Consider the following 17,004-nt stretch of genomic DNA (forward strand, 5'->3'; position numbering starts at 1 on the left):
TCCAAAAACAGCACCACACCTGTCCTCAGGTTGTATGTGGTATTGGAGCTCAGTTTGGCTGGGTTCACACCACGTTTTAGGCAATACGGGACCGCATACGGTTGGGGGGGGGGGGGGGACTAAAACCGGGCACTCCCGTATGCGGCCGTATAAAATGTCTTTCAATGAATCACTGACTCCGGTCCCCGTATGCGGATTTACCACCGGACCTAAAACCGTGGTCTACCACAGTTTTAGGTCCGTTGGGAAAACCGCCTACAGTGCAAAAATGAGTCGACCGGAGTCAGTGCTTCACTCCGTTCAGCTCTTTGAAATACATTACATACGGCCGCATACGGGAGGGCCCGGTTTTAGCTCCCCCCAGCCGTATCCGGTCCTGTTTTGCCTAAAACGTGGTGTGAACCCAGCCTAAACTGTTTTGCTATTCCTGGAAACCCCTTTAACCCCTTAAGGACGCAGGACGTAAATGTACGTCCTGATGAGGTGGTACTTAACGCACCAGGACGTACATTTACGTCCTAAGCATAACCGCGGGCATCGGAGCGATGCCCGTGTCATGCGCGGCTGATCCCGGCTGCTGATCGCAGCCAGGGACCCGCCGGCAATGGCCGACGCCCGCGATCTCGCGGGCGTCCGCCATTAACCCCTCAGGTGCCGGGATCAATACAAATCCCGGCATCTGCGGCAGTGCGCGATTTGAATGAATGATCGGATCGCCCGCAGCGCTGCTGCGGGGATCCGATCATTCATAACGCCGCACGGAGGTCCCCTCTCCTTCCTCCGTGCGGCTCCCGGCGTCTCCTGCTCTGGTCTGTGATCGAGCAGACCAGAGCAGAAGATCGCCGATAACACTGATCTGTTCTATGTCCTATACATAGAACAGATCAGTATTAGCAATCATGGTATTGCTATGAATAGTCCCCTATGGGGACTATTCAAGTGTAAAAAAAAAAGTAAAAAAATGTAAAAGTAAAAAAAAAGTGAAAAATCCCCTCCCCCAATAAAAAAATAAAACGTCCGTTTTTTCCTATTTTATCCCCAAAAAGCGCAAAAATTTTTTTTTATAGACATATTTGGTATCGCCGCATGCGTAAATGTCCGAACTATTAAAATAAAATGTTAATGATCCCGTACGGTGAACGGCGTGAACGAAAAATAAAAAAATAAGTCCAAAATTCCTACTTTTTTAATACATTTTATTAAATAAAAATTATAAAAAATGTATTAAAAGTTTTTTATAGCAAATGTGGTATCAAAAAAAAGTACAGATCATGGCGCAAAAAATGAGCCCCCATACCGCCGCTTATATGGAAAAATAAAAAAGTTATAGGTCATCAAAATAAAGGGATTATAAACGTACCAATTTGGTTAAAAAGTTTGTGATTTTTTTTAAGCGCAGCAATAATATAAAAGTATGTAATAATGGGTATCATTTTAATTGTATTGACCCTCAGAATAAAGAACACACGTCATTTTTACCATAAATTGTACGGCGTGAAAACGAAACCTTCCAAAATTAGCAAAATTGCGTTTTTCGTTTTAATTTCCCCACAAAAATAGTGTTTTTTGGTTGCGCCATACATTTAATGATATAATGAGTTATTTCATTACAAAGGACAACTGGTCGCGCAAAAAACAAGCCCTCATACTAGTCTGTGGATGAAAATATAAAAGAGTTATGATTTTTAGAAGGCGAGGAGGAAAAAATGAAAACGTAAAAATTAAATTGTCTGAGTCCTTAAGGCCAAAATGGGCTGAGTCCTTAAGGGGTTAATGGAGTCACATCCATGTCCTGCCTCCACATGGCAGCTGTTTGTGGTGTCAGCAGAGATTATTGAAGTCAACAATCATCCAGGTTGTATTCATCATCTAAGAAAGCTCCTTCTAAAAAAGCAAAATACAACCAGAAAACTCACAAACCAAATGCTTTTTTTTTTTTAGCATGAATTGATAATTTATTGGCATCTGGCCCTTACCTTGGAGGTAATAAAAGAACAGGGAGGTGCTATCTTTCCAGTTAGTCCGGTTCTGTGTGTACAGGTGACATTCCTTTTCCTGTCCCCTGGGGATTTTCTATTATCTTATTATTATTATTTTATAAAGACTTCTCTGGCAGACTGCGCATCAGAACTCCTGCGATGTAACTTCCATAGTGTGAACCGAGCAGCAGAATTCTTGATGGGAGTCAGCTGCAAGACGAATTACCTTGTGGATGTACAGCGGGGATCAAAAGTTTGGGCACCCCAGTAAAAAAATTTGCATGAAGAAGCCAAGGAAAGATGAAAGAATCTCCAAAAGGCATCAAATTACAGATTAGACATTCTTATAAACAAAAGTTAGATTTTATTTCCATCATTTACACTTTCAAAATAACAGAAAAAAAATGGCGTCTGCAAAAGTTTGGGCACCCTGTAGAGTTAATATCTTCTACTGCCCCCTTTGGCAAGTATCACAGTTTGTAAACGCTTTTTGTAACCAGCCAAGAGTCTTTCAATTCTTGTTTGAGGTATCTTTGCCCATTCTTCCTTACAAAAGTCTTCCAGTTCTTTGAGATTTCTGGGCTGTGTGTCACGCACTGCTCTTTTAAAGGTCTATCCATAGATTTTCAATTATGTTGAGGTCAGGAGATTGTGAAGGCCATGGCAAAACCTTCAGTTTACGCCTCTTGATGTAATCCCCCGTGGATTTCGAGGTGTGTTTAGGATCATTATCCATTTGTAGAAGCCATCCTCTCTTTAACTTCCGCTTTTTCACAGATGGCATCAAGTTAGCATCCAAAATTTGCTGAAATTTTATTGAATCCATTTTTCCTTCTACTCGCGAGATGTTCCCTGTGCCACCGGCTACAATACACCCCAAAAGCATGATTGATCCACCCCCATGCTTAACAGTTGGACAGAGGTTCTTTTCAATAAATTGTGTTCCACTTCTTCTCCAAATGTACCTTTGCTCATTCCGGCCAAAGATAAATTTTAACCTCATCGGTCAACAGAACTTGTTTCCAAAATGCATCAGGCTTGTCTATATGTTCACTTGCAAAGTTCAAACGCTGATTTTTGTGATGAGGATGTAGAAGAGGTTTTCTTCTGATGACTCTTCCATAAAGACCATATTTGTACAAGTATCTCTTTATAGTGGACTAGTGTACCACAGCTCCAGTGTCTGCCAGATCTTTCTGGAGGGATTGTGCAGCCAAACATGGGTTTTGAATGGTTTTTCTCACAATCCTGCGAGCTGTTCTGTCCGATATTTTTCTTAGTCTTCCAGATCTTGCTTTAACTTCCACTGTTCCTGATGACTGCCATTTCATAATTACATTCTGAACAGAGGATATTGACATCTGAAAACGTTTTGATATCTTCTTATAGCCTTCTCCAGCTTTGTGAGCGTCAACTATTTTCAGTTTCAGATTTCTAGACAACTGCTTAGAAGAACCCATGGTGCTGGTTGTTGGGGCAAGGTCAGATGAGTCTGGGCATTTAAAACCTTTGAGATTGACATCACCTGGTCTTCCCAGATGATGATTGAGAACAATCCATGACGCTGGCAGGTCTCAGCTTTGCAAAGGGGGCTGTGCATGCTATAAATTCTGCAGGGTGCCCAAACTTTTGCAGATGCCATTTTTTGGTTTTCTGTTATTTTGAAAGTGTAAATGATGGAAATAAAATCTAACTTTTGCTGACATATTATAAGAATGTCTAACCTGTAATTTGATGCCTTTTGGAGATTTTTCCATCTTTCCTTGGCTTCTTTATGCACATTAATACAAATTGTTACCTGGGGTGCCCAAACTTTTGATCCCCACTGTATCTTGCATAAATTCTGTAGAGTGAACGGGCTCTTTGGCTCCATTGAAGATCTGCTGCAGATTTGAAACTATGTTTAGTCATTTAGTTTAAATTAAAATCTGCAGCTTCTAATCCTGTGTACTAAATATGCTCAGGATATTGTACATGTGAATAGAATCTAAAGGGACTTTTAAATTTTCTTAAAGGGATACTCAGCTGCCCCAGCATTTGGAACATTTTGTCCCGAACACTTAGAACGGGCGGCAGGGGTTGTGACGTCATGGCCCCGCCCCTCGTGACATCACCCCAAATCAATGTAAGTCTATGAGAGGGGGCGTGGTGGCCACTACGCCCCCTCTCATAGACTTGCATTGAGGGGGCGTAGAGTGAAGACACGAGGGGCGTGGCTATGACGTCACGACCCCTGCATCCAGCGTTCTAAATGAACGCGGGTTGCTGCACAGAGATTGCGGGGGACCCCTGCGATCAGACCTCTTATAGGGGATAAGATATCTAGGGGCGGAGTATCCCTTTAAGGTTGGGGTGCCGTTTAACAAATAATTTAACAATTAATCTGGTGAATCAGAAATTACCCCGGTATACACGAGTCTGTAAATGATGACGCTATACTCCAGAGATAGATCATGGATGACATAGGCTTATTAAATTACAATTAACTCTACTTCAAGTAGCCATGAAGCTTTGTCATAAACAAGTTAAATGGATTTTTCATGGATTGTGGAAATATTCCCAGTATTTACAGCCACAATATAATTAAACGCCAACAATTATCCTGAATTATTAGAATATGAACTCAACCTGAATAGCCACCTGCAAGGATGCAACAGACATATACAATACTACAGACATGTCCAGCTTCACAACTATTTCTTTTTATTGTCCCAATGCATCAGAAATGCTAAAGTAACTTTGCAATAAGTCTTTAAAGGGGTATTCCAGGCAAAACCTTTTTTATATATATATCAACTGGCTCCGGAAAGTTAAGCAGATTTGTAAATTTACTTATATTAAAAAATCTTAATCCTTCCAATAGTTATTAGCTTCTGAAGTTTTCTGTCTAACTGCTCAATGATGAGGTCACGTCCCAGGAGCTGTGCATGATGGGAGAATATCCCCATAGGAGCTGCACAGCTCCCGGGACGTGAGTCATCAGAGAGCAGTTAGACAGAAAACAACAACTCAACTTCAGAAGCTAATAACTATTGGAAGGATTAAAAATTTTTAATAGAAGTAATTTACAAAATCTGTTTAACTTTCCGGAGCCAGTTGATATATAAAAAAAAGTATTGGCCTGGAATACCCCTTTAATAAGAATTACCACTTGTATTTTGCCCACATCTCTATTTATCTCCATGTTTGCAAACAACAAACCTTTTATGATCTTAGGCTAGGTGCATGTTATCCAACGTGAATGTCTGTGGTATCTGTCGGATCCCATGAGAATAGGATGGTGGTGTATACTGCAGCTTGTCCCCCTGCTACATTCGTAATATTGGCAAGTGTATAGTGTTTTATGGCAAGACTCAAGTGTGGCTGAGATATACCACAGAAATCCACCATACATAGGCATAAACCTTCACGTGTCTGGCAGTTCTACTTCCATGATGGATGAAAGAATGACTGCAGGATAAGGCTATACTATTATCTGCCTGTTACCACGGAAACACAAAGATAAAATAATATTTCTGAAACAGTGCCACCCTCGTCTATAGGCTGTGTTTAGTATTGCAGTCCTATAAAAGGGGTACTCCGGTGGAAAACATTTTTTATTATTTAATTTTTTTTAAATCAACTGGTGCCAGAAGGTTAAACAGATTTGTAAATGGAACCACAAAGAAAGAAAAATCCAGCTCACAAAAACTTGAAGTTAGAACGTAGCTTTTACTGTATCATGTTAAAAATTTGATGAACAAAAAACACCCCAAGTGCATTAGAAACAGCACGCCGCGGCCAGATCCGTATTTGATGTACTGTTTTAATACAGACTGGATTTGTATGAACTCTGCTGGATCAATTTTCCTTTGTTTCTAGTCTGCACGCACCTGGTCCAGGCGGATCTGTACAGAGCTTCCAGGGAGGTGAGCTGGCTGCTACTTTGTGTTTGATCTTAACCCCGTATCCTTTGGATAAGGGGATAAGATGTCTAGGGGCGGAGTACCCCTTTAACGGGTTAAGTATAGTCATTGGTATGTAGAGCCCATACACAAGATGGTGAATGGATCATAGGGCTGGGCAGTATGACCAAATATGTGTATCACGGTATTTTTTTTTTTACTTACGGCGGTTCCATGGTATATAACTGTATTTTCTCACCCCCCCCCCCCCCCAAATCATGTGACCCGCCAGCGCTGTTCTGTCCCCCCAACCCCCCCCCCCCTCCCAATCATGTGGTGTCCGGCTTCCCCCCCCAAAATCATGTTACCAGCCGGCACTGTTCTGCTCCTCCCAATTAATGATCAGCCCAGCGGGGTACTACTCACTATGTCAAGCACTGCCCTCCTCCTTTGTTGGGGGCCGCCGGCGATGGAACTCACTGTACGCCAGTGGTCTCCAACCTGCGGACCTCCAGTTGTTGCAAAACTATAACTCCCAGCATGCCCGGACAGCCAACGGCATGCTAAGAGCTGTAGTTTTGCCACAGCTGGAGGTCCGCAGGTTTGAGACCACTGCTGTACGCTGTATACCTATGACCGGGCTGCATCTGACACTTTTGTACATGTTCTATTAGGTGGTGTAAAAATAAAATAAAATAAAAATTCTAAACACTTCTAAATTTAATTTGCACAAATAATAAATACAGCACCACTGCAAAAAGTGGTGTACGGTGCACCAAACATAAGACAACTTTGAGAGATGTTCTACCAAAAATTGCACAAAAAAATTGTGGGGACATTTAGAACATTGAAGTGGTGTAAAGCCAATGATAAATGTCCTGATTGAGGGGGTTTGGCCTCTGGGACCCCCACAATCTCCGTGCAGCACCTGCCGTTCTGAAGAGTATGTTCAGAATGCTTGGTGCGGGTGGCCGTGGTCGTGACAGGGGGTGTGATGCGACATTAAGACCATGGCCGTCTACATAAAGAGTTCTGAACATAGTGTTCAGAATGCCGGGTCCTCTACTGAGATCACGGGAGTCACAGAGGCCGGACCCCCATGATCAGACATCTTATCCCCTATCCTTTGGATGTCTAGGCGTAGAGTACCCCTTTAAAATGTTTTTATTTTTTTCATTTCCTTTCAGTTTTCTTCTTCATTTGAGGACTTTTTTTTGTGCCACCAATAGTACTTTGTATTGACATCGTTTCACCACAAAATCTACAGCAAAACAAAAATAATAATTATTTGTGGGGCGAAAAAATCCAAAAACAAACAAATGCCATTTTGTAACTTTTGGGGGCTTCCGTTTCTACGCACTGCACTTTTTGGTAAAAATTACACACTGGCATTTACTATTGCAAACCCGACATGTTTTGTCGGGTTGTGCGCCAGATTCTGTCGCATTGCGACAGAAATTCTGTCTGCGCCAGATTTTGCGACAGAATTTGTGCCAGAATTGGAAAAACCCTGACTAACTCTCCATTTTGCTAAGAAGACCCAAAAAGGGGCTTGGTCTCCGACATTAGTAAATACTGTGGAAAATAAATTGTACGGAATTAAAACCCACAAAGAAATGATACCCAAATTATATAAGTTTTATTTTGTTTTACTACCGTACTATTAAAAACTTATAACTCTGTCTAAAAATTAGCAAGATTAAAATTGTCCTCTTCTGACCCCTATAACTTTTTTATTTTTTTGGTATATGGTGATGTGTGGGGGCTCATTTTTTTTAGTATTGGTACTATTTTTGATCACTTTTTATAAAAAATGTTATGATATATGAAGTGACCAAAAATACGCAATTCTGGACTTTGGTATATATATATTTTTTTTACGTGTATGCCATCGACCATGCGGTTTAATTAATGTTATATTTTAATAGTTCGGAAATGTACGCATGCCGAGACACCACATGTTTGTTTATTTTTGTTTACATTATTTTATTAAAAAATTAGGAAAAGGGTGATTCAAACTTTTATTAGGCAAGAGGTTAAAGGGGTACTCCGCCCCTAGACATCTCATCCCCTATCCAAAGGATAGGGCATTAGATGTCAGATCGCCGCGGTCCTGCTGCTTCGGACCCCGGGATCCCCGCTGCGGCACTGTGCTATCATTACAGCACAGAGCGAGTTCGCTCTGTACGTAATGACGGGCGATACGGGGGACGGAGCAGCGTGATGTCATGGCTCCGCCCCTCGTGACATCACAGCCCGTCCCCTTAATGCAAGTCTATGGGAGGGGGCGTGACGACCGCCACGCCCCCTCCCATAGACTTGTATTGAAAGGGGCGGGTCGTGACGTCACGAGGGGCGGAGCTGTGACGTAACGATGCTCCGGCCCCTGTACCGCCCATCATTACGTGCAGAGCGAACTCAGCAGCGGGACCGCGGCAATCTGACATCTTATCCCCTATCCTTTGGATAGGGGATAAGATGTCTAGGGGCGGAATACCCCTTTAAATCACATTTATTAACTTATTTTTTATTATTTTTTTTTAGTTCCCATAGGGGACTATTACATGCAATCGGGTTGCATACTCTGTTCAATGCTATGCCATTGCACAGCATTGATCAATGTTATCAGCGTTCCATTGCTCCAGGCTGCCATGGTAGACTGCAGCATTGGAGCGCTGATTGGACAGCAAAGAGGCAGGTTAGGGCCCTCCCACCATCCCCTCAGCTGATTGGGACCTCGCTAATTCACTGCAGGTGTAGCGATCAGCCAGACTGAATTTTTTTAATTTTAGACGCTGTGATTTACAGATTAATAAAATTGTAACATATAGGCGGAAATTGAGAGAGACACAGAAATAAGAAAAGATGAACTATGAGATAAAAGTTTTAGAGCAGGAATATATTAAAGTGTACTTGTTGTTAACAAAAACATTTTTCATAATGGGGATAATAAAATTATATGTATATTTTTGGATGAACAAATGCTGTTCCTGCCTGTGTGTCTCTGGGAGAAGTCCAAAAACAGGAAGTGAGGGCAGGACAAGCAGGGCTCTGTGCAGGCTCCTGGCTTGTCAATCTTCCTGGTGTGAGAGTCGGGAGCATTTCACAAAGCCTCTGTGCACAGACCCCCGCTTGTCCATCCACACTTCTTGTATTTGATCTCCTCACAGAGGTATACAAAAAAAATGGAAAGGATATAGCTATATTGTTTTTCCTATTTGGACCATATGTATGTACAATGATGATGTACATCATAAAAAATGAATAGGGATATTAGAAATAAATAAATTAGCGCAGCAATGTTTCATAAGCACACCGCCTGGCAAATGAAGCAACACATTATATATATATATATACACACACATACCGTTTTTTTCGCCGTATAAGACTCACTTTTTTCTTCCTCAAAACTGGGGGGGAAAAGTTGGTGCGTCTTATACGGCGAATACACACCTATCGCTGCGGTCCCTGCGGCCATCAACGGCCGGGACCCGCAGCTAATACAGGACATCACCGATCGCGGTGATGACCTGTATTAACCCTTCAGACGCGGCGATCAAAGCTGACCGCCGCATCTGAAGCGAAAGTGACACTAACCCGGCTGCTCAGTCGGGCTGTTCGGGAACGCTGCGGTGAAATAGCGGCGAACCGAACAGCTTACAGGACACCGGGAGGGACCTTACCTGCCTCCTCGGTGTCTGCTCCGTGCCAGGATCCCCTGCATGGCCAGCACTCTCCTTCGACGTCATCACGTCGTCACGCACGCCGTCCCGTCATCCAATAGGAGCGGCGTGCGTAACGACGGGATCACAGCGACATGATGACGGCGACAGTGAGCGTGGATCCAGGGGAAGAAGACGTCCGGAGCGTCGGGGACACCACGGGGACACCACGGGGACGCGGTGACAGCGATGGAGCGACATCCAGGGCAGCGGTGACGGGTCCGGAGCGGCGGGGAAACGTGACTATTACCTCCTATACCAGTGGTCTTCAACCTGCAGACCTCCAGATGTTGCAAAACTACAACTCCCAGCATGCCCGGACAGCATGCCCGGACAGTTTTATAGTTTTTTGTAGTTGTAGTTTTGCAACATCTGGAGGTCCGCAGGTTGAAGATCACTGTTGGGTTCAGAATCTTTTTTTTCTAGATTTTGCACCTTTAAAATTGGGTGAGTCTTATATTCCGGTGCGTCCTATAGGGCGAAAAATACGGTATATATAAATTATTAAACTTTTATTTTAAGCTCATTGGCAATCAGGTGACTCAGTATGTGTTGGGGTGTACTTTGCAGCTGGGCACACTTTGCGGGATAACCCCCTTTAAAGGCCATGCTCCCACACTGAGACAATTTTCACAAAGCCCCATTCACATGTATTTAACTGCAACAAGTAGGTCATGAGTGAACTTGGCTGTAGGAACAAGTCAGACCACTGTCGGAGCCAAGCTGACCTTTTAGAAGAGGGCTAGAATAAAAACAGCTTTCACAATAGAAATACATATTATTGTGTAGAAAATGTTCAGCTACAGATCGCCTGAAGAAAAATACAAAAGAAATGTAAGGGAACTAAGAGACTTACCTAGCATGCTCGGTTCCCCTTCTAGTAATGTGAGGATATATTTATTTAGGAAAAGTGTACAGAAGCTGAAGAAGAACCATAGTGAGAGGTAGATAAGCGCCCGGGAATTGCACACTCCCAGATCTGATTCAATGACTGTGGTCTCTGTGATTGTGATCTGCAATACATTCTCCTCAGGGACACTGTCACTGCGGGTAATAACAATCTTCTCAGCCCGGTGAGGAAACAGAGGTCCATGGTGATATGGGGACTTTCCCTTCACTTTATCCTGAGACAAAAGGTTCTTACAGTCTTCTGATGCTTGAGAGTTACTAGACGGCATCTTGGTGGTTATACCCCAGGCAAACGTATCATCTGTCTGAACAGCAGAGGTCCCGATAGTTCTGCTCAGTCCAATATCGACTCAAAGATTTCCATTGCTGATCTCCTTTTGTTTTGAGGATGGCCTCAGGATATTGGCTTTATGTCCTATTGAGGTGACAAAAAGGATCATTTACACTACATTAACACTTATAACAGCGCAGAAACCAAACGCAGTGATAAGACAAAAGAAAAACAAAAACTAGACACTACTTTACTATATTGTGTTACAATAATAAAAGCTAATAATAGTAATCAGCACAAAACATTCCACACAACTACTTGAGTCATACCTGTGTGCAACATATGGAAAGAAGATAAACCTCCCCGGCCAAGACCAAGCTAAAGCTAGTATTCCTGGCACTGTGAATACTAAAAGGAAACTAGAGGGGCGTACTGTACACCCAATAACACATCTACCCGTCCTATACAAACTGTCAAATGCTTAAAGGAGTACTCCGCCCCTAGACATCTTATCCCCTATCCCACGTCACAAGTGGGTGTGACCGTGACGTCACAAGCCTCTGGCGCTGCACCCGACACTCTAAGAGTGCAGCAGGGAGATCTCGGGGGACCCCAGCGGCGGGATCACCATGATCGGACATCTTATCCCATATCCTTTGGATAAGGGGATAAGATGTCTAGGGGCAGAGTACCCCTTTAACTGAAGACACCTATCTTCCACAGCCTGGGGCAAGCGTGTGTCAATTCTAATGGGAAAAGTGGAAAATGCTGTTTGTCTATGGTAGTGACTTATCTGGATTTGGCACAGGCTGAGCTTCAGCTATTGTGAAGATCCTGTCTTATCCATCTACTGGTGTCACCTTTTACTGTAATACTGTAGACATCACTTTCCAGTAGCCTTCTCCTTATCACCACAGGCAGAACTGGAAGCCGCAGCTTAGTATTAGGCCTATTGGCTAAACTGCACGATTTCAGTATTATTATAAAATATAGAAGGGGCGTTAAAAAAATAAAAAATCATAGAAAATTCATGATGACATGTTCCCCAGAGTCGATTGTGATTTATCTAACTTTGCTTAAGACAACCCCTCCTGTGCTGGATTCGAGCAGTGATAAGAAATGTATAAGCAGATACAATTACATTATCTGCTACTTGTTATTGATGATAAAAACTGGGACTAGTGTCCTGATATTGCACAATAACTGGATTTAGACAACTAGAGATGAGCGAACTTACAGTAAATTCGATTCGTCACGAACTTCTCGGCTCGGCAGTTGATGACTTATCCTGCGTAAATCAGTTCAGCTTTCAGGTGCTCCGGTGGGCTGGAAAAGGTGGATACATTTCTAGGAAAGAGTCTCCTTGGACTGTATCCACCTTTTCCAGCCCACCGGAGCACCTGAAAGCTGAACTAATTTATGCAGGAAAAGTCATCAACTGCCGAGCCGAGAAGTTCGTGACGAATCGAATTTACTGTAAGTTCGCTCATCTCTAATGACAACCTCACAGTCAGTGAAAGGTACAAGCTGCAGGACAAATCTGTCTCAGTGCTGCCTATAGCCAGTCTCTATGGGCAAACTTTGCCAGCTTCAGTATGCACCTTGTCTGAACCAGAACAAATTAGCATTGTAGTAGTCACTTTATGTAGTAGTCACTTTATGATAAGATATAAGCCATTGGTTACTGACTTACATTGTTTAATAAATTTAGATGCAAAGCCTGCTACAATGCTGTTGGATCAAGTTGACATGTGAAAAGTTTTGGATCTGGGTGCTGAGATACTCACCGATTACTAGAACATGTGGAGAGAAGCAATTCTCTCCCCTTCTATTACATTGCTGCAGGATATAGACCCCATAGACTTTCAATAGAATCAGTAACTGGCAATGAGGAGAGAAGAGATTAGGCCTTGTTCACGTTGCCATCGGACTCGGCTATTCGGAGTTCCGTCAACAATCCAGCCAGAAGAACGGGAGATTAGTGGAGAAAAGTGCACGCACAAGTTTTTTTCTCCGTTAAATTACTGTAAAATTACTTGATCACCGAAGGAACCCGTGCAAGTGAATGGGTCCATCCAGACTTGAAAGTAGCAGTTTGCATCTGCCCCATTTTAGGTTCCAATCAGCTCAAAAAACAATATCTGACCCTTAACCTTTTAAGGACGCCGGGCGTATGCATACGCCCTGCATCCCGAGTCCTTAAAGGACGAGGGGCGTATGCATACGCCCGTGGGAATTCCGGTCCCCGCCGCTAGCCGGTTGGGGACCGGACCAGAATGCCTGCTGAAATCATTCAGCAGGCATCCCGGCACATCGCCGAGGGGGGTCCTGAGACCCCCCATGTCGGCGATCGCAGAAAATCGCATGTCAATTCAGACATGCGATTTTCTGCTATTCCGGGCTGATCGGGTCTCTGGTGACCCGATCACCCGGAAAATAGGGATGATCGGAGCTGTCAGGGACAGCCCTGATCATCCTGAGGGATAGGAGCGAGGTCGCAGTGCTGTGATCTCCTCCTATCCCCTGCCATTGGTCAGAACTGATTCTGACCAATGGCAGGGCAGGACAGTGGGTTGCCAACCCCCCAGTCTGCCCACCCCTGGATGTCGAGGGGATCGTGGGAAGAAGATGGAGGCCGGTACCTGGAGGAGAAGATGCATGGGGACCCCGGATCGTCACTGGAGACTGCTGGATCCTGGCTCAGGTAGGGAAACCAGGTTGGGGGGGGGGGGGGTATGAAAGTGAAAGTAAAGCAATCTTTACTGTGGCAACCACTAGGAAGGCCAAACTGCAACTGGGAGTTGTAGTTTTGCAACATCTGGAGGGTCACAGTTTGGAGACCACTGTTACAGTGGTGCCCAAACGGTAGCCATCCAGATGTTGCCAAACTACAACTCTCAGCATGCCTAGACTGCCCACGCATGCTGGGAGTTGTAGTTCTGTAACATCTGTCATCTGTCCCTTCAGATTTTGCAATTTTCATGAAATTTTGGAAAATTGCTTCTCTATTTTGAAGCCCTCTAATTTTTTCAAAAAGCAAAAATATGTCCATTTTTTTATGCCAACATAAAGTGGACATATTGTATTTGTTGATAAAAACTAAATTTATTTGGAATATCCATTTTCCTTACAAGCAGAGTTTCAACGTTAGAACAATGCAAAATTTACAAAATTTTCATGAAATTTTTGGATTTTTCACCAAAAAAGGATGCAAGTAACGCCGAAGATTTAGCCCCAAAATAAAATAGAATATGTCATGAAAAAACAATCTCAGAATCAGAATATTCTGTAAAAGCATTTTCGAGTTATTAATGCGTAAAGCGACGGTGGTCAGAATTGCGAAAAAGGGCTCAGTCCTTAAAGGGTTAAAAGGAGTACCCTAGCACCGACTATTCCAACCCGGGCTGAAAAAAAAATGAAAATAAACTTTCACTCAACTTCCTACGTTCCCCCGGAGCACTGCTACAGATGATCGGTCCTCTGGTCCTGTCTTCTGCCTTCTTCCTGTGAATGGATTGTCACATGGGGCTCAGCCTATCACTGGCCGAGGCAGGACATTGCTGCGGCCGGTGATAGGCTGAGCACCATGTGGCAATCCGTGCACACAGAAGAAGGAAGAAGATTAGACCAGAGGATCAATCAGTTGTAGCAGTGCTCTGGGGAAACACAGGAAGGTGAGTGAAAGTTTATTTTCACTTTTCAGCCTGGGCACAACAGAGGAGGAATAGTCGGCGCTAGAGTACTCCTTTAAAGGGTCAGATGTGAACGGCAATGTGAAGGAGGCCTTAGCTGTGCGCTTCTCCTCGCTTGTTCTAGGGGGTCTTAGCATCCAAACCCTAAAGGATCAAAACTTTTGACATGTCTCAAGGACATATCAAAAGTATTTTAAAGAGACAGTGACAAAAAAATTAAAATAAAAAAAAATAAAACATTAAAGACTGAAATCCTCCTAAGGCCTCCTTCACATTGTTTTTTTTCACATTCTGTTTTGTTTGTTTGTCTGTTTTTTTGTTCGAAAACCACCACAAAAAGCCGCAGCATGCATCATAAGATCTTTCTAAGCAAGTTTTTGTAACGTTTTTCCAAAAAAGTATGTATTAGTACATGCACAAAATAAGATACAACACATATTTGCACAAAAACGCTACAAATGGGTTAAAAATTGTCAAAGTCACAGCATGCTGCCAGTGAGGAAAAATGCCCAAAAGAAAAAAGCATTGGCCGACTGTTTTTTGAGTATAGAAAAGGCGCAAGCAGGGTTTATTTGCGGCTTTTGGTTTACACATTTCTGCTGATTTTGAGTTGCAATCCACTGATTTTGGCAATACACATGACATGGAAGGGTTTTCTCAACTGCGCCTTTTTGTGAAAAGACGCAAAAAAGGCACAAAGCCCCTTAAAAATTCTCTAAAACTACACCAGCCCAGACTTAGCCTTTTTAGTGTATATGAAGAGAGAAATTTCAGAAAATGTGACCTGCACAAAATTTGGGTATTCCAGGAAAAAAAAAAATTATATATATATTATATATATAAATAAATAAATATATATCAACTGGCTCCAGAAAGTTAAACAGATTTGTAAATTACTTCTATTAAAAAATCGTAATCCTTTCAATAATTATCAGATGCTGAAGTTGAGTTGTTCTTTTCTGTCTGGCAACAGTGCTCTCTGCTGACATCTCTGCTTGTCTCGGGAACTGCACAGAGTAGAAGAGGTTTGCTATGGGGATTTGCTTCCAAACTGGGTGGTTCCCAAGACACATGTCATCAGAGAGCACATGTCAAGAACAACTCAACTTCATCAGCTCATAAGTACTGAAAGGATTAAGATTTATTTGATAGAAGTAATTTACAAATCTGCTTAACTTTCTGGAGCCAGTTGATATATATAAAAAAAATAGTTTTTTCCTGGATAACCCCTTTAAATGCTCTGTGACCATTTAATAAATTTGGTGCTCCTACACATCAACAGCACACAAAAAAAAAGGTGTAAAAAAAAATGCGTCACTTACACCTACAATGATAAATGCCGGTCATTGGCCCTTATTTACTAAGACCTCAGGGATCTGTACTGGGACCAATTTTGTTTAATATCTGCATTAGTGATATCGCAAAAGGTCTCGATGGTTCGGTATTGGTCTTTTTGCTGATGACACAAAGATATGTAACAGGGTTGATGTTCCTGGAGGGATCCGACAAATGGAAAAGGATTTAGGAAAACTAGAAGAATGGTCAGAACTCTGGCAACTGAAATTTAATGTGGATAAGTACAAGATAATGAACCTGGGGCGTAAAAACCCTCAGGCAGAATATAGAATATTTGACACAGTCCTGACCTCAGTATCTGAGGAGAGGGATTTAGGAGTAATTATTTCAGAAGACTTAAAGGTAGGAAGACAATGTAATGGAGCAGCAGGAAACGCTAGCAGAATGCCTGGATGTATAGGGAGAGGTATAAGCAGTAGAAAGAGAGAAGTGCTCATGCCGTTGTACAGAACACTGGTGAGACCTCACTTGGAGTATTGTGCACAGTACTGGAGGCCGTATCTCCAAAAGGATATAGATACTCTAGAGAGAGTTCAGAGAAGATACTAAACTAGTACATGGATTTCAGGATAAAACTTACCAGGAAAGGTTAAATGACCTTAACATGTATAGAAGAAAGAAGAGACAAAGGGGATATGATAGAGACTTTATATACATAAAGGGAATCAACATGGTAAAGGAGGAGAGCATATATAAAAGAAGAAAAACTACCACAAGAGGACATAGTTTTAAATTAGAGGGGTAAAGGTTTAAAAATATCAGGAAGTATTACATTACTGAGAGAGTAGTGGATGCATGGAATAGCCTTCCTGCAGAAGTGGTCGCTGCAAATACAGTGAAGGAGTTTAAAGGGGTATTCCAGGCCAAAACTTTTTTTTTTATATATCAACTGGCTCTGGAAAGTTAAACAGATTTGTAAATTACTTCTATTAAAAAATCTTAATCCTTCCAATAGTTATTAGCTTCTGAAGTTGAGTTCTTGTTTTCTGTCTAACTGCTCTCTGATGACTCACGTCCCGGGAGCTGTGCAATTCCTATGGGGGATATTTTCCCATCATGCACAGCTCCCGGGACGTGACATCATCATTGAGCAGTTAGACAGAAAACAACAACTCAACTTCAGAAGCTAATAACTATTGGAAGGATTAAGATTTTTTAATAGAAGTAATTTACAAATCTGTTTAACTTTCC

General features: G+C 42.5%; 1 protein-coding gene across 2 annotated transcripts in view; it reads right to left on the reverse strand.

Annotated features, from left to right (window-relative positions):
- Nucleotides 1-17,004, reverse strand: part of SLC35E2B (solute carrier family 35 member E2B) — a 71,662-nt gene that overhangs the window by 24,428 nt on the left and 30,230 nt on the right. For both annotated transcript variants that reach the window (XM_056543068.1, XM_056543067.1), the window contains exon 2: nucleotides 10,442-10,909. In XM_056543068.1, coding sequence (XP_056399043.1) covers nucleotides 10,442-10,763 — 322 coding nt within the window. In that variant the 5' untranslated portion in view covers nucleotides 10,764-10,909. The remainder of the gene's footprint in view (nucleotides 1-10,441; nucleotides 10,910-17,004) is intronic.

The sequence above is a fragment of the Hyla sarda genome, chromosome 10 (genome assembly GCF_029499605.1).
Source record: "Hyla sarda isolate aHylSar1 chromosome 10, aHylSar1.hap1, whole genome shotgun sequence".
Lineage (NCBI taxonomy): Eukaryota > Metazoa > Chordata > Amphibia > Anura > Hylidae > Hyla > Hyla sarda.